This window comes from Vigna unguiculata, chromosome 6 (genome assembly GCF_037176805.1).
Source record: "Vigna unguiculata cultivar grain cowpea cultivar isolate G323 ecotype 2 chromosome 6, ASM3717680v1, whole genome shotgun sequence".
NCBI classification, from domain to species: Eukaryota; Viridiplantae; Streptophyta; class Magnoliopsida; order Fabales; family Fabaceae; genus Vigna; species Vigna unguiculata.
In genome coordinates this window covers 31,715,723-31,742,372 of record NC_140797.1, presented here as the reverse complement: position 1 = coordinate 31,742,372, position 26,650 = coordinate 31,715,723, and the positions used below count along the sequence as shown (strand labels likewise).

At 33.5% G+C, this 26,650-nt stretch overlaps 2 protein-coding genes across 7 annotated transcripts; both read right to left on the bottom strand.

Moving 5' to 3' along the window:
• Positions 1–253: 253 nt before the first annotated feature.
• On the bottom strand, positions 254–9,193 carry CSY3 (citrate synthase 3). Its single transcript, XM_028076765.2, has 13 exons — positions 8,795–9,193; positions 5,725–5,905; positions 5,414–5,499; positions 4,624–4,728; positions 3,338–3,400; positions 3,028–3,137; positions 2,620–2,739; positions 2,378–2,453; positions 2,100–2,173; positions 1,809–1,929; positions 1,364–1,461; positions 1,138–1,261; positions 254–641 (listed from the first exon to the last, which is right to left on the bottom strand). Exons 1-13 carry the CDS (start codon positions 9,032–9,034, stop codon positions 510–512), a joined length of 1,530 nt encoding a protein of 509 aa, XP_027932566.1. The 5' UTR covers positions 9,035–9,193; the 3' UTR covers positions 254–509.
• A 6,988-nt stretch (positions 9,194–16,181) lies between these two features.
• Positions 16,182–20,932, bottom strand: LOC114188261 (Aminotransferase-like, plant mobile domain family protein). 6 transcript variants are annotated; one of them, XM_028076845.2, is made up of 7 exons: positions 20,784–20,932; positions 19,362–19,534; positions 18,832–18,964; positions 18,081–18,725; positions 17,792–17,959; positions 17,316–17,705; positions 16,182–17,241 (listed from the first exon to the last, which is right to left on the bottom strand). In XM_028076845.2, the coding sequence occupies exons 3-7, from the start codon at positions 18,901–18,903 to the stop codon at positions 16,285–16,287; spliced, it is 2,232 nt and encodes a 743-aa protein (XP_027932646.1). In that variant the 5' UTR covers positions 18,904–18,964; positions 19,362–19,534; positions 20,784–20,932; the 3' UTR covers positions 16,182–16,284. The 6 variants fall into 6 exon arrangements, with proteins under 6 accessions (XP_027932646.1, XP_027932641.1, XP_027932645.1 ...); XM_028076840.2 differs by having other exon boundaries at positions 18,845–18,964; XM_028076844.2 differs by having other exon boundaries at positions 16,182–17,220; positions 18,845–18,964.
• Between the last annotated feature and the right edge of the window lie 5,718 nt (positions 20,933–26,650).

The following is a 26,650-nucleotide window of genomic DNA, read 5'->3' as shown; positions in this document are numbered from 1 at the left end:
ATAATTTATGAAGAGCACAAAAACACAACAAAAGTTCGGTTAGATTATGCTCGTTCATTGAAACTATTTTCAATTTTTTTAGTTTATGCACTGTTGTTATTATAAAACTAAATTTCCAATAACTAATAATGATCAACATTAGTTTTACTTTATTAATATTCTATTACAGATTATGTTTATAAACAAATTATTGGCCTATAAATCATTTATTACTGTTTAACTACCCTCTCTAACAGTTGAACTACCCTGCATCTGTTCCAAATTCAATACATTGAGACTGAGTTATCAAAATTATATATGGCATTGCAAATACAAGGAGTTTTTTCCAGGTAGAAAAATAACAAGAAACAAAATACTAACACCATAGTCTGTTTTTTATTTAATGATTTTATTCATGGTGCCATAATTTATACATAAACCATTATACTTTTATGTACCAGAAGAAAAATATAGTTTCTCTGGAGCTAGATTTTATTGATCACTTTGGCAGTTTCACTAGTAAATCCAAGTTATGCCCCAGATCCAGCAAGTCGCCTCTTTGAGGCATTTGATACTGTCAATTGACCAAGTTTATCAGTGTTACCTGATACAGTCCTTTGATTCATGGGTGTATATTGCCTTAACCATTCCCCAACGTAAACCTGAACATAACAGATATTTCAAAATTAGTCAGAAAAGTCAATTCTTGTCGGGTTCACGATAAAAAACAAAAAAAAAATCAGTCTGTAATGGTAGTTCAAAAAACCAAAACAGTAAAATGGTGACAATTTGCAACTACCAAAAAATCCACAGCAAATTACTGTGATATTTGTTTAACTGCCTAATGGAATGTCTGCTATTAGAAAATGTTCCAGAAAACTAACTACGATTAATCCAAAAGTACCCATGCTTGAGTCATTTCCACCATCACATCAACACTAGTACAATTATGCCAATGTGATGGTTTACTATATGCATCTGATGTATTTACAAATATTTTCCATTACTAAAGAAAGATATAGTCCAGCCTCAATGTGATACTGAATGCTACATAACAAAACATTCATACAAGCATATCAGCATTAACAAAATGATTATGCCAATAAGCAAGACCTTACTTAATATAACCAGAAAAATGACTTAGAGAAAGGAAATAACCTGCTGAGGTCTCATAATCTTTGTATCAGGATCATTCAAGGACTCTCGCCAATGTGCCAAGTATCCAGCCATTCGAGGGATGGCAAATAAAATAGTGAAAAACTCAGGTTGAAACCCCATGGCCCTGATGGTACAAAAAAATGAGCTCAATCCTAGTCAATTAATCTGGGGGAGTAACATATGTTACCCTCTGTGGTTACAAAAACTTAATGTAATAGTAGGTTACCTATAAATTAATCCAGAGTAGAAGTCAACGTTTGGATATAACTTCCTCTTGATGAAATACTCATCAGACAGTGCAATCTTCTCCAAGGCCACTGCAATCTGCACAATCAAGTCATTTCAGATGAAACTTACAAATTCAAACTAAATTTATTGAAATGATTTGACATTCATTAAGTATAAGAACTTTTGCAGTAACAAGCTCAAAGAATTTGGCTGGATTATTATAGAATTAAATTCAAATACTTGTACACATACATATACAAAACAGTTTGTAACATTTGTTTTTAAAAATGTCCCAAAATAATACAAAAAAAGACTTTTAAAATATAATATTTAGATATTGTATTCACAGTCCAATCATAGGCCTTATGAACAGCGTACTCAGTTTAAGGAACATACAACAGATACACAACAGCACAAACAGATAACAGAAAATGGATAAACACCTCTATAAGAGGATCCCGGCCAACAATGGAAAACACTTCCTCTGTCAGTTTTCTTAAGACCTTTGCTCTTGGATCATAATTTTTGTACACACGATGTCCAAAACCACTGAGCTTTCGTTTCCTGAAGAAAGAAACACATCAGACAATAATATCAAATAAAACTATCATTTCTCCTACTTGCGGTGAAGAGACCCAAAAAGTAGGAGTCACATAAGAGCAAGTCATTACACCACTATTCTACACAGAAAAGGGAAAACGCAAAGATACAAGAAAGAAATAAGTAATAGCCACCTGGCTTTAACACCCTCAATGAACGCTGGAATGTTCTCAACAGTTCCAATTTCACTCAACATTTTGAGTACAGCCTGCGTAACAAAAAGTTACATTAGCATAGTCAAATGAGTATAATCAAAGGTTAGATTTCTACATTACTTTCTTTCCGTATTTAAGCAAGCAATGGTAAAATAATCACAAGAACATCCTAAGCCATGAAGATTTAACCTGTAGTTTCTACATTATACAAAGGTTAGATATAACTCTACTCTATTTGCTTTCCGTATTTACATTACCTCATTGGCTCCACCATGAAGAGGTCCATATAGAGCTCCAATAGCCCCAGCAACAGCAGTATATACATCAACACCACTGCAAGGTAAAAATAAGGCAATGTGATGAGATAGGTTACTTCCTTTTACTTGGAAAATTACTACTTGGGCTAAATTGTGTCACTTGTGAATATTTAGACGCAGTTAAAGCAGACTCAGTAAATTTGTTTTGCAGAACTCTCGTACTTTTATGTACCAGATTCTACCTTGATGAGAGGTGCCGCACAGCGGATGTAGAACAATTCATTTCATGTTCTGCATGCAGGATGAAGATAATATCTAGCGCTCGAGTTAGCCGAGGATTAGGTTTATATGATCGATTGCCACTGAAAACATGAATAATGGAGACATTATTTGATTTATGCCATATAGTCTCCCGATAACAAAATTCAGCTAATGTGGTTACAATTCTACCATCATTGATTAAATCATACTACATAGTATTTTTTGGTGAGTAAATCTTGTTACTTCTGATTCAAAGATTTTGATTTTTTATATATATGAAGAACAGAAAAAGAAAAGCATCATGAAGATCAGACAAAGAAATAACTTAATACAAGAAACAACTTCAGGTTAATTCAAATATCAATCAGACTTTACACAGTAAGACATACAAAGAATCTAGCATGTATAGGAAATTCTCTGTGTAAGAAAGTTTGTTGGATGGAAGCACAGGCGGTCTTCCTGCCAATCTAAGATTAATAGCAGCAGCAATTGTCGTTATCTGCAGTCAAAGTAGAAAAAATGATGATGGAACAAAGCAGTTGGACAGCCCTTGCAAATTAGCATTGAATTGAATAAATATTTCACAAAAATTCAGAAAATAACCGATAAGCATGAAAAGCATTCAGAATAATTGAATCATTAATTACATATACCATGGACTGATAATTAAGAAGAATAAAGACAACTCAATAAGTAAACCTTTCCAATAACCCGTGCTATTTGCTTGTCTCTCACTTGCTTTGAGTTGTAGATATCAAGACCCTACATTAAAATATAAAAAAGTGTTACGAGAAATAATCAAAGCTGAATCAAATACAACAAGACAGTCAAGGTAAATTATTATTTAAACTAGGAAAGTAAGATGCAGTTCCTTGAATTACTTGACTCATTATACACTTAAATAGTGCAATCACCTTACGCAATAGCTACCAACTCAGACCAGCAGGGTTAGTAACTTAAAGAAAAATAACATTAATTTATAAAATGCTGTAGTTCTGAGCTTTTATTTAATTCTAAATTCCAGTTACCCATTTTTGTAGACATCTAAAATCTTCAAGGGCTCCAATAATGCTTAGAATCAGTTAGAATATCTAGAGGGAATATCATAGTATCATCATTATATATTTAGAGTAGTTTTGAATATCTTAGAAAATTTAAAGGGAGTAGCTTCCATATTTCGTTACATTTTACTATTTGTTTCCCTATTTCATTAGTGTTAAGAAGTAGATTTTAAGTTTAATTCAACTCCACAAAACCTGCTTGTAAAGTGAGGTTTACACCCACTTTTATACTCTAAATTGACCTTATCTCTGGTCGATGTAGAACTTCCAACACACACCCCTCATGCCGGGGTATATACATCTTGTGCGTGGAACTAGACATTAATAGATGATCTGATAGCGGTCCGATAGCGGATGGAATGATATGTCCAACAAACACAAATCTCGCTAGGATAGACTCTAACAATGGTTCTGATACTATGTAGTGGATTTTAAGCCTAATTTAACTCCATAAAATCGATTTGTAAGGTAAAGTTTGTACCCACTTACATACTCTAAATTGGCCTTATCTCTAGTCGATATAGGACTTCCAACAATTAGGATTAAGAGTCTTGTATAAGTAAAAATAGATCTTTGTTTTTTGTATCACTTCCAACGCGCATAATGTCGTTACCTACATGACAATATTATTCAGAATCTCTATTCTCTCTCTTCCTCCTTACCTGCCTAAATCCCTTTAATCTCAAGAGAAGCAAAGTTTATTGTCGTATATAATACTCAAAAAGTCAAATGAAACAAGCTAAAAGATTTGCCAAGTACAGAAATTTTAAAAAAATAGGACAAGTTACACAAAAAAAATTAGCATATTTCCATTACAAAAGTAAGGTTTGAAGGATCCGTATTATATTACCATAATTTATGCATCAATGCTAAGCAGATAAAAAATTCAGTAACTTGAACTTGGCCAAAGTTTGTGTTACTTACATGGAGAGCAGGGTTTGCATCGGGATGATAAACAGACAAAGCGCTCATGGCATTAACAAGCATACCCATCGGATGTGCATCATGTGGCATTGCTTTTATTATATCCTACAAAAGAAATGTATACCGCTGTTGTTAGCTTAATACACTTGTACTTCTAAAAAGAAATTAACAACCTGATTACTCTCCTTTGAATGATCATGACAAAAGAACTATGTAGAGTGATTGCACAAGAAATTCCCAGGCTTATACATTAGAACACAAACCAGTCTGGTAAAATAGCAATATTTGTAACATAAAACATGAACAATAATCATACTGATACATGAACCACCCCTAACCTTTATCAACTATCCAATTAAGTGAGATAACAACATGCTTAGTATGATTCTCAATTTTCTCCATAAAAGCATTGCTAGAATATATCTTCGAGAGTGAAGACAATAGAGACATACAATACTAAAGTGCAAGTTATGACTTCATGATGTATGAACTATATGAAGTGTATGTGTATGTGCATGAACTTACTGCTTAATTTACTCTGATCTACTAAAATAGCTTTGAATCACTTGTTCACTCTAAATGCTAACCAATAGATAAAAATAAAAAGAGCTACCAAAGTTTTTTGACAATGTAAAATACAATTGCCATATTAAATTTTTAAGTAATAATACAAAAGATGTGATTTGCTAACAAATCTAAAAGTGGTTACTGACTGAAACAAAAAAGGTTGCCAGATAAAAATTTGGGTCCTTAAACCAATAGTAAGTTTTTTGATAGCAGAAAAGCTCACCAAAACTCCTTGTGGTACAGCTGAATGCTGTGATATGTTGAACTCCCATGCTGCTAACTGACTTTCAGAAGGCAAATTTCCATACACTAAAATGATAGAGTAAGATAGATTTAACAAACACTAAAAACATATAAGTAATGCATAAAATGAAGCCTGAATTTATTAATAAGGAGACTACATCTACGCATCTTTGGTGATATAAAATTAGAAACTCAGATAATCATCAGTGAAAAGAAAAACCCACTATTTATCAGAAGCAATGGCAACAAAAGCCCCATGCACGTGCAAAGAAATTACTAAACAATACTCACTTATGAGATATGACACTTCCGTAAAGGTGCTTTTCTCTGCCAATTCCTCAATCGGATATCCTCTATATCTAAGGATTCCCGCATCACCATCAATGTAAGAAATCCTTGAGATGACTGGAGCAGTGTTCAAGTAGCCAGGATCATAAAGCTTGAGTCCCTTGTCATTTTTCCCAGTTGATATCTACACATCAAAAAGTTAAAAACCCTATAATCTAATACTAAGAATTAGCATACATAAACATCATTACAATTAATTACAGACCACCATATCTACAATTTCAGTGCTTCACTATAAAATCTGAATAAATACCTACAAACAAAAAATACTTACCTTCAAAGTTGTTTGGATTGTGAAACCCTTTTTTTTTTCATTTTTAGTTTTACTTGTAATAAAAAAATTTCACAATGTTTCCATCTTATCCTATTTTCAAATGCTTGAATAAGAATCATTGAAAAACAACTTTTTTCCTTTTCTGGTTTTTACTGTTTTCCATACAAACTTTTGAAAATAGAAAATAAAGTGAAATAACTAAAAGAAAACATTTGGAGTTTGGTCGTTTTGCATGTTCTCAATTACAAAAGAGAGAGACCCTAATGCCAAATTAGTGCATCCCCAACTTGATCCTTGAAATTAAAGCAGTCAGGTAATTGATCCCTGACATTAACAAAAAAGCAAAATTACCTCTGAAATTGTAAATTATCAATCAATTCAATCCATCCATTAGTTGGTGTCTTGTAAAATTGTTAGAAAAACTGAGTTGGTACCTCAAGTGTTTGCATGACATCCAAAAGTGCATGCCATGTAAGAGGAACCAAATAAATTGACTGAAAATTTGATAAATCATTTTTGATGAAATTGACCCCTTCTCTCTTCAAGACCAGCACAAGGGTAGGGCCACTAACACTCAAACCCTAGGCTCACAAACAAAAAAATATTTTTGCCAATAGTTTCTCAAAGCAAAAAGGTCAAATTTGTTGACAAAATGACCCAACATACAGCTCCCTAGAAAAGTCTCTTTCTTCCAAAGTTCGCATTAGGTCCCACTCACTGTTGGCCGGCCTCACCTCACCTCTCTTTGTCTTCACACTATTCATGAGTGCACAGGAAAAAACATTTCTTCAAAATTTCAAATTCCAAGTGCATACATATAGGGAATAAAAAAGACTTTCACAGTGGTATGCAGTTGAGTGCTAGGATTAATCCACGTACAAGCAAGAAGAACTAAAACAAGGAGCAAGCAATTACTTCCACATGAACAAAACCTAAAGTTTTGATCAAATATGCAAAGTTTACTCGAAACACATAAACCCTAATCCGGAATTTTGCGGGGAACCCCAAAGCTGGATGCAGGTTGAAATTGGCCACAGCTTATGTTCTTGGGCTTTATGTTCTTGGCAGTGTTCAGGAACTGAAAGAATTAGGGAGAGAAATAGGAAAAGGTAGAGCGAGATTTAGCAAAGACGTTTATTGAAATGCAAAGATAGAACTTCAAGAGTTCCCCCAAGTTAACACTCCAGACAGAGAACAGACTTTCTCCCAATAACAATCAAAGAACCAAAAGTAACTCTTACAAACAACTCACTTAGGTATTTATATAACACAACCTTATACTCCAACACATTACTACTAACTAACTGATGTAACTAGTTCTTTTTTCTTCTAACATAAACCTACCATGTCTTAGGAATCTTAGCCACATCTAAGACTTGTCTTCTTCTAAGGTCCTAACATGGTGAAGTCAAACAATTCAATTAAATTTTCCAGTTCAGCCAATGCATAAGTGATTGCTTGCTTACGTTTTGCTGCTTCTTGTTCAAACACAAGGTCAGTGTTATAATTACAGAAATAAGAATCATATCTCTATAATTCCAGATATAGGATCACATCTTTATATGAGAAATATCAAGATCATATTTGTGCTATTCTAGGATCATATTTTTACTATTAGATGATATAAAATCTCTTTAATTTATTCTATTGATTTCTGTATTTCAATAGAAATAAACTACCCGTGTTGTCACAAAAATGTGGTTTCAACTCAATGTTTCTTTTTATCTTTATAGTTTAACAATCACAATAATTCTCATTCTCCACCAAGTGCAGAAATTTTTTATTTAACTCCATGTATATGTACGCCCTTTAGAATTGGAAATGTTCTAGAAACATTTTTTCTGAGCTGAAATTGATAATGGTGTGAGCTGCGAAATGGAGCTGAAAAAGTTGTACTTCAATTAAATGGAGAACACAAAGAGATGGGTGTTCAATTTCATCAAAAAAGATTTATCCAATTTCAGTCAAATTTTTCCCTACTAAGTGGCAGGTATGTGTGTGCTTAGTTGGATGACATAGGTATTCGACATGCCAACTAAGATTTTTTCACGTTAAATGACACCAGCTAATAAAAAGACCAACCTGTATGACAATTTATAATTTCATACATCAGTTTGCCTATGTTGATGTCAGTGACCAAATCGACCGATCCCTAAACCAAATTGGTGATTCACTCATTCCAACAAATTCAAGAGACACAAAAATAACGTAGTTCGTCCTTGAAATTGTTAGGTGTAGTTACCTGGTCTCTGAAACTAAGGAAATTAAAAAAAAATAAAAAACTTAGAAACTTGAACTTTGATATTTCAATCAACTTTGTCCAACTGTTACAAGCGTAGTGTATAACTTAAATTGTTAATATTAACTTCAGTTCACAGACCCAAATGATAGTAATTAGTAAATTTGGAGACTTAGATGGAACGGCTTCTATTTTTGAGGATTAGTTTGAAATTTTCATAGTTTTAGGACCTAAGTGACCATAAAATTCATTTACCGACAATCACAAAGGAGTAAAATTGAGCACAACCCAATTCACCAAATTAAAACGCCTTTCAAGGATCAAGATCACAAGAGAAAAAACTTTCTACTAAAAAGCACATCGACATAAATCACACCACAAATCCAAAAAGAGGAGCCAACCCCAACTCCAAAACGATTCAAAGCAAACGAAAAAATAACAATTGACAAAAACCCACTTCCTAAAATCGGAAATGGAGAATGAATCAGCATCAGCAGTACCTTCTTGAAGTCAGAGGCTCTAACGGTGCCTTCTGGGGAAACCTCGATCTGGTACTTTTTTCCGGTCCTCTCATCGACGATGGTGAGGGTACCTTTGAGGTTCCCAGGCGGCGAGGCTCCGGAGGCCGCGGAAAGGTGGAGGGGTTGGATCGTGGCGGTGGCGGCAACGTCGGAGGGAAATAAGTGAGCTGCGAGAGTGGCTAAACGATTGCGTGCTGTGTGTTCGGAAGCGGTTGACATGGTTGTTTGTCGATGGTTCCTTGTTGATTGGAGAATTTGAATGATTGAAGAAAGGGAAAGGATTGAATAGGCCAATGGATTTGCGGATCAGAGTTGAATTGGAGGTTTGAAGGAAGAGAGAAATTGCTTCAGCAATTGATGCACGTGTGCGTTCCAGAGTTGAATATGCAGAAAATGCACGTGTTCCCATTTTTGTTTTATTTTTCATATTTTTTTCGACTATTTATTAATTTAATTAGTTGAATTTTGTTTTTCATTAATAGAAACTCTCACTTTTAAAAATACAATCATGATCTTTTAACAATTTAGTTAATCCTTTCCATTTTAAAATGTATATAGATTAAGGCTTTCAATATTCGTTAACATTTTTATTAATAATTAATTATATATTAATAGTGTGAATAAATAAAAAAAAATAATTAATAAAAATAAAATAAAGTAATTATTTTTTTTACGAAAATGTAATTGATTAATTTTGGTAATAATCCTCTCAAAATTATATTTTTTAAAATACAAACTCGAAGTCTTATTCTAAAATAGAAAAAAAAATATAAAAGTAAACAAAATGATATAATATTTTTTTATTAAAAAATTTTCATTTTCTTTCTTGAAGTTATTTTCTCATTTATCTCTCCAAAAAAATGGAAGTATTAGAAATAACTAGAATAATGATTAAGGAATTCACTCTTAGTATAATTGTTTTGTTAATAATATTATCTTTAAAACTAATTATTCTTTTCCTTGATTTTGTTCTCTTAGTATAATTTTGTACGTTAATTTTTTTACCTGAAATTACTTTTATGTGGTTAATTGTTAGATTGTATTTGAATTTAGATCAATTATTTAAAGTAAGAAGAATGTTAATAATACCTTAAGGGAATTTAAGATGTAATTAATGAACATTAAATATTGTAAAAGTTTATAGATAACTACAATATTAAATGAATAATAACTCCAACAATTATTAATGTATTTTTATTTTATTTAGAGAAAAAAAATACTCATAAATAAGTGTTATACATTTGTAATTAATAATTTATTTGATAAAAAAGAAGTTCAAAAAATAATAAATTAATTATATTTTAATATTGTTAAATATTAAAATATAATTAAATATTAAAAAAATAAAAAAAAAAATATTATTATTTTAATACAAATAATATTATGTTAATTATTCTTTTATTAAAAAATAAACAATTTTTATTTTCTGTTAATTTAAAAAAAATTTACGTTTAATTATATTTTAATTTTTAATAACATTAAAATATACTTATGTTAGTATTTAATAATTTTTTAAATTTTTTTTTTAGCAAATAAATTATACTTATATATATGAATTTTTTTTTCTAAATAAAGTAAAATTATATTAATAATTATTTCGGTCAAAGTTTATTTAACATTTTTGTTGTTTATAAATTTTTATAAAATTCAATACTTATTAATTATACTTTTAACGTATCCAAAAATATGGGTTAGCATGACATAATAAAATTATTTCATCTTCTTAAAGATAAAATTAACTTAAGTTTTGGTACTGCGAGAAGCAACTTATTTCAACTTTAATTTATATATTTAAAAAGTAATCATTTACATAAAATTTATTTTATGAAATTACGGATACTAATAGGTACTTAATGAGAATGAGAATTTAACCCGAGTAGTAAATATTTAAATATTTCTTACCATTTAATCAAATTTCATTTCAAACTCAAAGATACTTTATTCATATTCTTCGATTTATAATTTTATTTTATTTTATCACGTCAATTAAATCAATCATGAATAAATGTTTTACTTGTTTCTTTTCTTTTCTTTTTTAAATTTTCATTTTTTTTTCACTACTGCAATTTTATTGATTTATTCCTGGTGTTACACTTTACTTGAACGGTTGCTCTCACCATATTTACAAAATCCAAAATCAAATAGGCTTTTCAAAAAAACTAGTTAAACTGAATTCTAAACCTTAAAATATGCATACAAGTTAATTTTAATCATAAATTCCATTATTAAATGCAGATCACGAGAATTTGATTTGAAGAATAAATGAAAACTTATAACTTATTTAAGCTAAAATAGTCTGATTAGATAATAGTTTTACATTTTACATTCTATAGATTAAGGCATGTATGATCCTCTCTTTGTCGCTTATTGTCTCTCTGTAAAAATTAGTTTTTAACTTGTTAGAGCTAAGAAAATCGATGCTAGAAAATAGAAGAAAAACTAGTTAAAATATTTGTTTTATTAGGTATTGAACTCTCTTCCTATATGGGGAAAATGTTCAAAATCTGAAAAGTTCATGTCTCATCTGACTTAATGAAGAGGATGTCGCAAAATAAATAGAGAGGCAGAACAATAAAGTCAAAACACACTGAAAATTCTAACACATTGAGGGAGAGATAGAGGAAAAAATATGTTCACCTTTTTTACATAGTTGCCACCGTAAAATCGACATTGTGGATTCATTCATCGTGCATCGGGCTGAAACTTTTATAGCAGGTTCAGGACACACTGTTCTTTATTCTGACCAGTCAGATCGTCGATACGAAGTCTAATTTTGGAGACATTAACTTCGCACTGCAGCAGTGATTTTATAAGTTTTCTTCTCTTTGTTCTTCTCTATTTGAAATCTTTGTTACTTTTCTATTTGGTTGGGTGTTAGACACTAATTTGTGCAGTTGATTGAGACTCATTTGTACTATTTTTGATCATAGTGAAGCTATTTCTTTGGTCTTGACGACTCGTGGTTTTTATGCTTTATTTGAGGGGTTTTCCACGTTAAAAATCTTGATGCCTTTATTTGTGATTCTGGTGATTTATTATTGTTGTTCTTTAATAGTTGCTCCTCATAAATTCTTCCAAGTTAGGGGAAATTATATCTATTGCATTCTCTGATATATTGCTTGTGTTGTTGTTTTCCCCATCAGAATGGTATCAAAGCCGATGGTTAGTCTTGGTGACCGGCACAAACGAGTAGTGTCCTTATATCGAAAATCTTATTGGCAAGGGTTCCAAGTAAGCATGTCCCGTTAAGAAGAACGACGGTACGAGAAGGGGTACTTGAATGTTTTCATTGGAGGGGGAGTGTACCAATGTGGTGGAAGAGACTCACCCTTGAGGGGGAGATTGTTTGGAATCTAAGTGTGAGTCTAAGTCCTACATTGGGTAGAAATGAGAAAGTGAAGCACCATATAAGGACGAAGACCCATAAACCCATTGCCTTAAGGTTTTGGGTTGAGAGTGGTGTCAATGCCTTATGTGGTTGGGCTCAGGTCTCATTAGTGTTGTATCTCCCTAGTGAACCTCCTCCCTTAAAAAGCCCAACAAGGTTCTCAGCTCTGTAAAAAATGTGAGCATATTTTTCCCTCTACCTTTCCCTCAATGTGCTAGAATTTGTAGTGTGTTCTACCACTCTATTTATTTTACAGCCTCATCTCCACTAGGTTAAGTCAGACATGAGTTTCTCAAGTTTTGGTCTTTTTCAAGGGAGCCCAATACCCAACAAATTTCTCTCTCACAACTATATGGAGATAACCGTCAAACAGATGATCTCACAACAAACTTAAAACCTCCCTCTTGGTAATGCTTTAGTAATCATATCAACACCATTATCATCTGTATGAACTTTTTTCAATGGCAACAGTTTAGCATCCAAAGCATCATGTATCAAATGATACCTCACATCAATATGTTTGGATCTAGAATGGAAAGTTGGATTCTTATCGAGATGGATAGCACTTTAACTATCAACAAATAATGAATAGTTATCTTGTCCAAAACCAAGCTCTTGCAAGAATTTCTTCAACCATATCGACTCCTTGCATGCTTCAGTTATGGCAATGAACTTTGCCTCTATAGTAGACAATGTTAGACACCTTTGCAGTCTTGATTGCCAAGCCACATCTAAATTTGAGTATCGCACCAAATTAGGCTTAGCACCTCCAAAACAAAGCTTCATATCAACTTTATCATGAAGATATCTCAAAATCCATTTCACGGCATTCCAATTCTCTATATCTGCATTTGACAAAAATCGATTGATTGTACCAACAACATGTGCAATATCAGGTCTCGTGCACACCATTGCATACATCAAACTGCCCACCGGGACGCATAAGGAACTCTGCTCATATATGCCTTTTCAGCTTCATTTGAAAGACTCTGTTTCACACTTAACTTAAATGAGTAGCAAGAGGAGTGTGTACGGCTTTAGCATTTTCCATCTTTTCTATCTCTAATGATTCTTATTCCAAGAATCTATTTAGCAGCTCTTAAGTCTTTCATAGCAAATGACTTGCCCAATTGCTTCTTCAACTTGTTAATTTTGGAAACATCTTTCCCAACAATAAGCATGTCATCAACATATAATAACAGGATAATAAAGTCATCATCGGAAAAAACTTTTAATAAAGACACAATGATCAGAAGTAGTCTTCTTGTAGCCTTGCTTACAAATAAAAGACTCAAACTTCTTATACCACTACCTTGGAGCTTGCGTCAAACTGTATAGACTTTTTCTCAGCCTACACACATAATCTTCCTTACCTTCAACAAGAAAATCTCATTGAAATCAACATCCTTTTTCTGTCTGAAACCTTTCACCACCAATCTTTGTGATTATCATGCAAAGATTTAATTTCATCTTGCATTGCATCCAACCATTATTGTTTTTATTCACTCTCCAAAGTCTCTTCAAAACACTCAGGTTCTCCACCGTCAGTCAAGGTTATATACTCATCACAAGAATACCTTGTATAAGGTTGTGTTAGACCTCCTAAGTTGGACTTGAGGTGGTTCAGGTATATCACTAAGATCATCATCATATTCCTCTTGAGCATCACCAATTGGAACCTCTACTCCTCCTCCAACCTATTGATCATCAATATCACCATGTTGCTCATCATCTTGAGCTTCAGTGTCAACATTCTCCAGAAATTAAGCGGTCAACCTCATCAAATTACCATAAGTGAGATTACTATCTTTTTCGGGTGTGGTATTCTCCACCTGATTAATGTCTTCAATGGTCTGCGTCTTCCATGAGATACAATACCAATGAAACCTGAGTCCAATCACATAAAGCATTGACACCACTCTCAACCCAAAACCTTAATGCAATGAGTTTATGGGTCTTCATCCTTATATAGTGCTTCACTTTCTCATTTTTACCTAATGTGAGACTTAGACTTACACTTACACTGAAATTCTCAATAATTTTATAAATGATTACTTTTTAAATTGTGCATTTCGTTTACAAATATTAGTCTATTAAAAAAACCATGATATTTAATTTTACTCTCTAAAATTTTAATATATTTTTAGTTAATGCATTCTAATATACACACCATATTATTAGTTAGCGATAAAAGAATATAATCACTTTACTTTTAAGTGAAAAAAAAAATTGTTAGATTTGAATGGAGAACTTCATAATTCCTGGTCCATTCAAATACATTGAATTTAATTTCTAATGTTTTATTTGAATACAACAATTCATAGTGAATTTTAGTTTTCTTATTTTGGATAAAATATTTTAATTATCATTAAATTTAAAAAACTATTTAAATATTAAATAATCATTAAAAATTATAAAAATATCAATATCAATAATATTTTGTAATTTATGATTGATGTTATTTTACTTTATTTTATTTTTCTTTGGTTAAAATGCTTCCAGATTTTCTTTTCATTTTGTATTTGTAAAACTTTTTCTCAAATTATATTAAATAAAATTATTTTTAAATTATGAAATGCTAGATTGAGCTAAGTAGACTTGGCTTGATCTAAGCCTAAATTTAGTTAAGTAGGTATAGACTTATCGTGAGTCAAATACAAGTTCAAATAAGTTAGTTGGATTGGATCCAAGTTGAGTTGGCTTGAACCCATGTCCAATTAAGTTGGTCCAAGCTTAGGTTGAGTCAAGTTGAGCAACCCACATTCAATTGAGTTGGATTAGGCCTATGTCGGTCCTAATTTGATCAAAACCAAGTTGAGTGTAGCACAATCAAGACTAGATTAAGTCTAGTCAAGCCGAGCCTATTTAGTCCCAAGTCAAGTTGAGTCGGTCCAAGTTTGTCAAGTTAAATCAATTTGAGTCAAGTCAAATCGGCTCAAGTGAACAAATTTGAGCCAAGTCAAGTCGAGCCCAGGTTGAGCTAAGTCAACCTAGGTCTAAGTTGAGCTGAGACAGGGCTAGTTCACTTTCATCTAAGTTGGCCGCATCTCGCGATAGCTTGATCAAGACTAAGTCAAGTTGAGCCTAGGTTAAGCCAAGTCAGACATAACCTAGGTCAAGTTGAGTCAACTAATCTTAATCAAGTTGAATCTACTCAAGTTGGTCGAGCCAAGTCAACATGGGTCCAAGTTGAGCTAAGTCTGATCCAAGTCATCTAGTTAGAGCAGAATCACATTCAATTGAGTTAAGTTTGGTCCACATCAGGTCAAACAATGTCCAAGTCAAGTTGGACCCAAGCGAAACTGAAACAAATTGAATTAAAATTAGATCAAATTTGATCATGTGTTGGACTCAAAGAATGGATCACGCTTATAATAAACTAAGTTTAGTCGATCTCAGATCAAATTGAGCCAAGACTACTCAAATCTAAGTCTTTATAAACTAAAATATGAATTTAATAATGTAAATAATTTCAAATTCTTACCTTTTTGAGGTAAAATTTGAAATAATAAAATCACTCTTTCAATTTTTTTTAAAATTCTTTACTCAATCAACATATTTTATCATAAAACATTTCAAATTTTCTAAAAAGTAAATTATCCTCATAAAATGTCTCCTCATCCAAACATACTATATTAGACATTTGAGACTAAAACCAACTTATTTTATATTTTAACGAAGAAAACATGGATTTTGGAAGACAGCCTTTATAGCTCCTTCATTATAGACCGCCAGCCTTTGATTTCCCATTTACCCTCATTTGCAGAGGAATACTGAAACTGCACAATCACACTAATCCCATCTTATCTTCCCATGGCACTAAACTATGGTTAAGATTAACGTAAAGTACAAATTTACCATTCCTACTGCTTGCATGGTCATATTTATTTTCTACTATGGTTAAGATGATGCCTTGGGAATTAAGTTGCATTTCATGCACCTTAATTCACAAGCATAGGAGGAAGTGCAAGCTATGCATCAAAAAATGAATATAAATAATTACACAAGGCACAATATAACACCTTTAAATTGAGTCAGCCTAAAAAATTTTGCTTCTCTACAATATTGTAAGGTATGTACCCTATACAGCAACACTACAATCACCATTCTGTGAAATATCCTCATGAGTTTCAATAGAAGAATGTTGAGACACTTCCATTGCTGCTTTAGCAGATGAAAGTTCACTTTCAGGGTTAATATGTGAAAGCTTAGAATTAACAAGATTGTCAGTTGGATTGCTCTGCAGTTGATTGACCAAACTTGAGTCACCAAGTTGGGAGTGATCGAACTCGGCAGCAGCATCATGAAGCGTATCATCAATATCATCATGACTAACATCACAAAGTTGTGAATTATCAATCACCATATTATGAGAAGCTTGCACAATGTGAATTTCATTGGCTGCATTCAGCTCCTCAATGTTTTCCTCACCAGTCACATGATTAAGCTCTTGCTTTATTTCTTCACCAGTTCTGTGCTTTAGTTCTTCATGGCTAAATTCGGCAGCTACATCATCTGGCTCTTCATTATTTTCTTCACCTGCAGCATACCCTAGCTCTGATTCATCAACATCAATGTGTGTATCACAGAGCTGCATGTTTTGGCCATCAGCATCTGCATGAATCAACTGCACAACGCTGACTGCATTCTCTACAGAACATAATTGTGCATGATCCAGCTCTCTTTCAATGTGACTTAGATGTAACTGGTTAACCTCAATAGCAGTGCCATAATACTGAGGTTGTTCATCCTCACTAACGGTGCTATAATGAACCACACCATCTTTTCGCATTCGTTTCCCCGCTCCTCCTTTTCTTCTAACCCTCTCCTTTCCTCTCACCCTTTTACCTAGTTCAACCTGTGGGCTCCCTGAAGCCATTACTGGACCACCAATTTGGTCTCTCAAACATTCATGTGCAATATATCTTATCCTTGATATTGATTCAATTTGTTGTGGATCTAACCCTTTTGTTGAAAAGGTATCCGCTATGTGTGCAATATCCCTCAGACCAGCATTCTGCATACATTCGTTTATTTTCTTTAAAAAGCATTTCAAACTTAATCCATAATTGCTATAAGATATGAAAGCAAATTCATGAAACATATCCTTACCGTTCTCTGGAACTCGGTTGACAGAGAAATAGGCCTGCCGATGAACTTACGAGTAATTCTCAGATACCACTCCATGTACTCACTTTCATCTACACCTTCATCCCCATCAACAATTTGCACTTGACGGTCCATCCACTCGTTAAGCTCGGATTCCATTTTCCCTGACAAATCAACACCACCATCAACTCCTCTACTCTTCCTCTCCCACCGCTCCACATCATCCGGAATTGATTGAAGCATGCCATATTGCCTTAAGCATCGGTTTGGAAGATGTCTTTCTGCCTTGTCAAAGCATATCAGCATTGTCTTTGACCTCCCAAGAATTAAAGTGCTTTTGATATGTTCTGGAATTACCATGCTGTCCATGTTTCGATATGGGAGCCACTCCACCTGTATATTTACATAGGTTCAACTAGATTCTACTTTTAACATGGTCAGAAGAAGTATTAAACATACAAAATGAAAATAAGACTTACGTCACATGGCTTTAGGGAATCCAGAGCCTTCCGATAGAAAACTACATCACGATTTGCAGTTGGGCCACTTTGTTTTCCTTTCCATCTAAGCACAAAGGGAAATCGATCATGCATCAGCTCAAGATTGAGCTTTGGTCGTCCAATGTTTAGGTGAAAGTAACTCCAACACTACAAATACACAATAAACTCTCAACACTTTAGAGAAAGTAAAATCGTGGTTTGAAGGGAAATGAAGATAAGAGTGAAAGAGAGGAGTTAAAAAGATGCAAAGCACATTTATATAAATTACCTGAAGTAGTGTTAAACAGCCACTAATGGTACTTTGAGTTTTTAGTGAGGCATTGCCCAGTGCTCTGTACAAGAAAGCCAATGCTGCAGCACCCCAGGCATATTGCCCACATCTAGCAAAATTCTCAAATAATGGCAAATACATTACAGGGACTTTGTTCCCTGTAGTTGTGGAGAATATGGTGCTACCAACAAGATAGAGAAGATATGCACGAGTATGTTGCTCAATCACTTCAATTGGAGCATCTTCAGGACAACGAGAGAAAAACTCCTTCAACCAACTTAGCTTCACCATTCCACCACTTGTGTAACCAGATTCTGGTGATCTACCAAGATACTTTTCACAAACAGAACTGCATGCTGTATAGGTAATGCCAATTACAGGTTCACCATCAATAGCCAGCCCAAGCAAGAGTGCAACATCTTTAAGGGTTACTGTCATTTCACCAACATTCAAGTGAAATGTGTTTGTTTCTCTTCTCCACCTTTCAACTAGAGCAGAGATAAGTGGATTGTCTAGACTAATAGCTGGGATTGACCTTAGGTATCCAAATCCAGCCTTCTCTACCATTTCAACCTGTTTATGAGTAAGGGTCCACTGGTCAAGCTTAGAGGTATGTTCGTGACATCTGAGGGCACCACGCTCCTGTTAATACATAAATGAGAGAAAAACTATATAAATAATCAAGATATAGACAAGATTTTTTAGAAAACCAAATGCAAAAAAAGATGAGGCAGAGAGGCTTCTCAACTAGCAAACAGCACCTGTCCATCCCAAACTGCTGTAGAGACATGCTTGTCTTGGTCATACAGAACCGAACCATCAATTGGACCTGGATTAGTTGTATAAGGGTCCACTGCTCCAACTTCCATTACAATGACTAACTACAAACATCCAAGAAAGAAGGGAAATAAGTAACATGGTCTTCCAAATTTTCTTAATTCATTTAATAAAAGAAATTTTACATAAGAGGAATGCAAGGGCTGGAAAAGTGCACACTCTTCAACACAAAAATGGACAAAAGAAGATAAAATCCATCACTAATCAAAGGAAAAAAGCCTACTAAAAATCCTAAGGATTATTATTTAGAAACCCCATCCAAAATTCCAGATTATAAACCCAAAACCCCACAAGCCTAATATTTTCATAACTTAATACACTGGAATAATCAGAAGGATGTCCTAGAATGAAACCTCACAGAAGTCAGCACCTAGCAACTCAATTAAGTAAATGACATCACAAATATATATATATATATATATATATGAGAACTTTCTTTACCAGGAATTGCAGGATTTATATTGCAGATTTTAGGGATTGATCATTCCTGTTATCTAAAGCAAGTAATGGATACACCTCAACTTTGTCTGCCATTTATTCTTGCTTCATTGAGTTACAAAGTTCCATTTCCTTGTATGAACAGCATTTTGAGGGAAAGTTGCCACAGAAAAAATCTGACAAAACACAATATTCAAGCAGTTAGTGATATACGACAAAACACAATATTAACACAGCAAGCGATATTTGGCAGAACACCATATTGATGCTGTTAGTGATATTTGACAATATTAACATGTTAGTGATATACAACACGTGAAATATCACAACCAACAGGAAGTCAAGGGATCATCCAACAGATTCAAAACATAAGGGAAATGTATAGTCATCTAACAGATTTGAAACGTTGCTCTTTTTACTTTAAGCCCAATAGAGTCACACAATTCAATATAATGATCACTAAAAGTAAAATAGCCGTCAAGTCCACACAAAAACATAAAAGTTAAAATTCTACACCAAGAGTTACACAAGGTAAGATCATTTTACTTTCATTGGAACCACATAAAGCCATATCCTTGTTCAAGAAGAAAACAATAAGCAAGTTCTTAAAAATAACTTCAAACTCTCTGGGTCCCACTCAAAAACCAAAGACAGAAAACTAATTTATTTTCTCCTCAGTTCATCAAAACCCAGTATCCTCAACCATACATTATGAATCTTTCTTGAACTTAATACCACTTTTCAATTCAAAAACAACCCCCCTCCCCCACATTACCTCTCAACTGCTACTCCAGAATTTCAAAAATTTCATTTTCCTATCATCTCATTCCAACCTCCTGAACCAAACGAACACCACAATTCCTCCTTGAACCTTAACTTCCAGAAAACACAAGACACAACCTATTCCACTCAAAACAAACCCAGCACATTCGCCCACAAGGCTCAACCTCAATAAAACTCAGCAAACAACCGTTCCCATTCCACAACACTAAACATAATCACTCCATAAACACTTCAAGAATCAGCTCCAAGAATCAATTGCATTACAGGCACCGTCCTTTTTCCCTCAAAAACAAAAAACCCCACAATCCCGAATTGCTACTCAACACCAGAAACACAGAGCAAACAGTGAATCACGCAAAACCAACCACACCCCACGAAAAAGATGAAAACTTTGGGCGAATTGAACACAGGGGTCCAACTGGGACATCACAAAAAGAACACCCACAGAGAAGAAGTGCCGGGGCCCCACACGAATTTGGGAGCCCAGAGAGAGAAAGACGAGAGGGGAGAGGTAGGGGAGGAAGGTGAGAAGAGATCTGCATGGCTTAAGTTTTCCTTGGGATTGCATTGAGTTTGGAATAATAATAAAAGGAAAAAAATAAAAACAATGAAAAGTGAAGAGAGAGAGAGAGAGAGGCTTACAGTGAATGGAGGAGAACACGATACGACTTCCACCGTCGTCGTCGCTTGATTTAGCACTTAGCACAGGTTTGTGTAATTGTTTGAGGGCAACAACACACAAAAAGGGTGTGTGTTGAATTTCACAAGGGGCTTCCTTTGGGTTTGGCTGTGGTCCAAGTTCAACCCATGAGTTTGTTAAATTCCTAAATTTTTGTGGGCTTTAAAATCATGATACTGCAATTGCTAAACCTACCACTAAATTGCTGCATCTAACCTTTTCTTTTTGAGAAAATAAATCATGCATTGATAATCTAGAACAGTGTTACATCATCATCTAATAACAAACTATTTTGCATAATAAATTTGTTGAATTTTATAATATTTATCTTAGAAATCATATTGATAGTGATTTTAAATTAATGGACAATATAAAAGGCTTTACAAAAGTAATGAATCAACTTTTTTTTTCTTTTTTATATTTTTATTATCCAACAATATACATAGTTAAAATAAAGTTATGTTTATCAAATTGTACAAATTAAAACCTAAATATATATCAGGTGATCATTTAATAAAACAAGCAATCTAATTTAATGAGTTTAACTCCTTTGGAGTCTCAATGAAGTGAAGTTTCACATCTAAATAATTTTGTTATCTTAATGTCCATCGAAAGTTTTTTTAGACATTCTTAAGTAACATAAATACAAATATATTGTTTTCTAAAATCAAAAAGATTAACTCTTATCATATAGAAATGAGAATGATGATGAATTTTTTTTCTTCGAAAATGGGATGGGACAATAAAACTCGTCCTCGTCGTCATCCCTAACTTCATTAGATCCAAGCTTTTAACAACATGGGCAATCCCTAGCATGTGATATATGTTCAAAGTAGAAAAGTATATTTTGGGTTGTGCATTTGGACTAAGTAATCTAGATATTTTAAGCCTTGTATTTGAGCTAAGTAATGTAAAGTTTTGGGCTTGGATTTGGTTCTTGTATTGCATAAGGTTAAACTAGGGTCATAGTAGCCTAGCTAAGGTTTCACTTGGGCTCACTCAAGTCTAAGAGAAAGTCTAGGCTAGTCACACATGGGAAGAGACATGTTAGTTCCATAATTAGCACATGTTGCAATGTGGAAAGCATGAGTGGACAAGTGTCACTTGATCCACTCTCTATGCCTTCGTTTTAGGAGCATGTGGGGAAATTCAATTTTGAAATCTCCCTCCTTTTTCCTATCCCATGGTTGGATCTCTAAGCTACAAATAGAGGCATTTGCTCGTTGTAAAAATAACTTTTCAATCAGTAGAACTTTGCACCTCACTTGTTTTGAAAGTCTCCTAGAATAGTCCTCCCTATTCTCAAGTACTCTAGACTTCTTCCTCTTAGCACAAGCAAGCTTGGTGCAAAGATTTGATAAAGTAAAGTGCATGAAGACCACATGTGGTTGATGAAGATTGATGAAGATCCGCTTGAATTTCTTGTTTCTATTGTATTAAATATGGAAATAATGTTTATAATATTATGGTTACATGTTATACCATATTGGTAGGCTATATGACATATGTTAGATTGTCTTGTTAGTCTTAGGGTGTCCTTTTTAATCTGTTAAAATGAGTTTTAATAAGTTAAAAGGCATGTTGTATATAGTTTCTGGTATGAATGTATTCAATCAGTTGAATTATTTTTCAATCGACTATCTCACTTAAGTCAAGTGAAATCAACAGATTGTATTGAAAATTCAACCAATTGATTTCACTTAAGACCAGACTATATAAATTGTGTTTTAAAGAGCAGAGACACTGTAACATCCTTACTAGATATTACTTATTTAAAATAAATAATAAAAAAAAGAACATCAAACTTTTATTATTCTCAAACGCGAGAAAAATTTAAAACATTAAATTCAAGCGCTAAACAACAATTAAAGCTATACGAAAGAAATGGTCTTATTACAGTTTCCAAAAAAAACCAAATAAAAGAACAGGAAACATAAATAGATTCCTAGTTCCAGCCCAAGCTATCCCCTCTCTCTGCCTCATGTATTAGCAGCATCACCTGTATTATCAACTGCTCCCGTGTAAAGAATTACACGATCATCGTCAAGCACAAACAGAAAGGGTGAGCTCAATAATATAAGAAATCACGTAAATTAGATAATATATAAATACCCAGTTATATTATCATAGTTAGACCTTGGCCAAGTTCTTAATACCCCAAGGCTTTTCAACCTTCAATTCACATAACAAGATTAACCATGGGCTCAGGATTTATGATGCTCACACAAACCTGCCCGCTCGTGATCCTGCCTCTACGAACCTCCCCATTCATAGTCCTACTCTACGGACCTGCCCGCCCGTAGTCCAACACACATGATCCACCAGCTACGTACCTCCCCGCACGCAACATCTCTAAAATGTGAGCACGGAACATACAAACCTACATCGCTCGTATCCCCACATGAGAGTAACTGGGTATGAACCTCCCCACTCATACCATCACGTGTTAACCACCATCCATGAACCTACCCGCTCATGGCACAACATCTCCTGATCCATGTCCGCATAAATTCGTACAACAATACACACAAACTACACTAAACTCGTTTGGGCTAGGAGCCTTAGCTTAAGCGACCAGGCCTGTCTCGCTTAGCTAAGCGTCCTCGCCTGAGCGAGAGTGCTACAGGAACTTAATGCGAGGTCTGAGCGAGAGTGCTCAGTCGCCCAAACCATGGACTCCTCGCCTGAGCGAGACCCTCGAGCACAACCTCACAACTACTCAATTTCTCGCCTGGCCTGTCTCGCTTAGCTAAGCGTCCTCGCCTAAGCGAGAGTACTACAGGAACTTAACGCGAGGTCTGAGCGAGAGTGCTCAGTCGCCCAAACCATGGACTCCTCGCCTGAGCGAGACCCTCGAGCACAACCTCACAACTACTCGATTTCTCGCTTAGGCGAGCTGCTCTTGCTTGAGCGAGATGCTAGAACCCAAACCATGAATTTCTGCTATTCTCGCTTAGGCGAGCCTCGCTAGCTTGGGCAAGAATAGCATACATTCTCCTTGTCATGCACTCAGAAACCAGACCAATTTGCCCAAAACCACATTCAACTTTACCAAGCAATTCATGATGTGAACACCAAAATTCGAAATTGAACCTTAATTCAAAATTTGAAAGTGATAGCTATTTTTCCAGCTCCCTTGGCTGCCCATTGCTTCTAGGGTTTTTCCCACCCTTTCACATTCAAGTCACCATTTTTATTAGCAAAAATAAAGAAATCAATTTCGTTCTCAGCAAGGTTTGAACACAAAACCATGGATTCATAAAGTCAAAGCACAACCAATTCAACTAATCATGTTTCATAATAATTCTTATAATTATATAGTTATGTTATCACTCACATAATCATGCATATTATTAAAACTAATAATAAATCAAACAACACATAATGGCATACATAAGACTCAAACCCAAGTCCTCTCACACAACCAAAGCACTCCCAACCATTTAAGCTAGTACTTTTCCACGTCACAATAATTAACATTAAATGCCATAAAGGCTTTTATTACCCGCATTTATTAAATAATTATTTATTTAATTATTTAAATTTCACGGGTCTTACAGATACAATTATGAGTTTTTAAGCACGAAAATTTGCCAATCATCACTGGAAAACTCTTTTTCTCTAAATCAAACATCAACAAGGTGTAAATTGTTAATATTAATTAATCTTGGAGGCATTTTAGCTTGGTAGAAGCTTGAAGAATTCGTGTATAGTTGACTAGGGAGATCTACCATTAGGTTTTGTAGTTCTTATGCCTCTTGTTGTGTTCCTGGTTTGATTTCAGGTTTGTGAGTGTGACTCTTGCAAGGTAGTGGTTTAGATTTTTGTGAGTAAAAAATCTTGATGTTTTCTTTGTTCAAAAATGTAATCTTGGTTTGTGATTAGTAAAACTTTTGAATATAGTGGAAACCAGACTCAGGTTGTCCTGGTAACCTAGATGTAACTTTGTGATTGAGTGAACCTTAATAAAAACAATTATCCAACTCTCTTTCCTTCATCTCATTCACTTGAAAATCTCAAGAAAACAAAACAAATTATTCTTTGTTGTGTTTGAATGCGTTTATGTGTAATATGATATTCGAACTTTGTTAGAAATAGTGTTTGGAACAAATTTTGTGTGTGAAAGTATGTTGTTTAAGTGAAATTCATGAAATTTGCATTCTGCATAATTTTCCAGAATTTCAATCGATTATTTTAAAATTTTAATCAACTGATTCGTAGGTGTATGAACAAATTAATCTACTGTTTTATTTTTTAACCGATTGAAAGTGTTTTTTTTTGTAGTTTTTGCATTTGAATTTTGTGGTCTATTTGATTCAATCAAAAGGAATTTAGAGCTTTTGAAAAAGTTTTAAACACCCAATTCACCCCATTTCTTTGCTTAAATTACCATTTCATATTTAACAATTCCTTGAGAGTTGGTATCACTTCTCCTGTAGGAAACTGATCCTAAATTTCATTTCAAAAATCCTATTATTCTTATACATCTAACCTTCTGCATCACAAAGATGCTTGAGCAAGGAGGAGCTCCTTCACAAAGACACTCTAAAAAAGTGCTCTAGAAATTCAACTTTCATTTATTATCATCAAAAGTTATTTATGAAGATAATGAGAAGTCAATTATGGCCATATGTGTTAGCCAAATAAAATTCAAATGCATCTAGAAATGAAATGAAATTCTAAACTATGGCCTTAATGGTTAAAAATGTGAACATTTGGAAAATTTTAAAATTCAAAATTCAAATAAAAGAATTGAAGAAATTATATATGTTCTTCTTACTTTTTTATTTTGACTTTGTTTGACCTTATTGCTTATATTAGGCCAAAAATTGGAGCCTCCCAATTTGGCTAAATCGGCTTCAAGTTCCTCATTATTTCTTTGTTTCCTATTATTTGTCATTCTAGCTTATTTGGATTACAAAATTTGCTAATTGCAGTTATGTTTACAAAAGAAAAAAGAAAATAAAAGTAAATTTATAGTTTTTAAAATTTACAATCAAAATGCTACTATATTTTGCACACACTTATTTATTTATAAGTTGGAACGATGTTTCTTTTAATGATTGTGGTGCGCAATGTCAACCCCATTATAATTATTTATATAATGCAATTCCTCTTCAAATTTATTTAATTGAGCATTTCTTAAAAATTTTACAAACATTGGTAAGTTGTATCAAACTTACATGACTTCATTGTAAATAAGTCGTGTTCCAATGGCATGATCTCTAACTTCTAAAATTGAGGTCGATTTAGCCCAATGCGACATTTGTGTTAGTGATGAAATTGTCTGGATCAAACACGACTTCATTTAAAATTAATCACATTTTGTGATTGTAATGAAGTTGTGCAAAAGTGACATAACTTTAAGTAAAGTCGTACAGATCTAACATGACTTATGTGTAATTTGATTCTTACTAAAGTTGTGTAAGGTTGACAACATATTTTGAATTTAATTAAAGTTATGTATGTCTCACACAAGTTTAATGTATTTTCAATTTAGCTAAAGTCATGCATGTCTGATACAACTTCAATTGTTTATATTTTGCACTCAACTCGTGCATTGATGACACGATTTTTGCATAAGCATTTTATAATTTTTTATAAGATATGTTTTATTAAATAAAATTTAGTAGACATTGTTCTTAATTATGAAAAGTGAGAATATTATTTATAAAATAATAATTAATATTTATTAAGAAAATATTAGTATAGGTTTTTGTATCAGGATAACATAGAAATTAAGATGTTTAATTTTATATATTTTTAGATTAATACTAGTTTATTTTTTTTCTAAGATTATAGGAAGAGAGGAAGCTATAAATTTGATTGA

Excerpts from the sequence above, each read along its gene's own strand:
- LOC114188261 (XM_028076840.2), bottom strand. The coding sequence starts at position 18,952 with ATGGAAGTTGGAGCAGTGGACCCTTATACAACTAATCCAGGTCCAATT. Across the intron at positions 17,706-17,791 it reads ATTCCCTAAAGCCATGTGAC|GTGGAGTGGCTCCCATATCG; the intron begins GTAAGTCTTATT and ends GTAAATATACAG. Across the intron at positions 17,242-17,315 it reads CAACCGAGTTCCAGAGAACG|AAAATAAACGAATGTATGCA; the intron begins GTAAGGATATGT and ends TGCTTTTTAAAG.
- CSY3 (XM_028076765.2), bottom strand. The coding sequence starts at position 9,034 with ATGTCAACCGCTTCCGAACACACAGCACGCAATCGTTTAGCCACTCTC. Across the intron at positions 3,401-4,623 it reads ATGCAAACCCTGCTCTCCAT|GGTCTTGATATCTACAACTC; the intron begins GTAAGTAACACA and ends ATTTTAATGTAG. Across the intron at positions 1,462-1,808 it reads GCCGGGATCCTCTTATAGAG|ATTGCAGTGGCCTTGGAGAA; the intron begins GTGTTTATCCAT and ends TTGATTGTGCAG.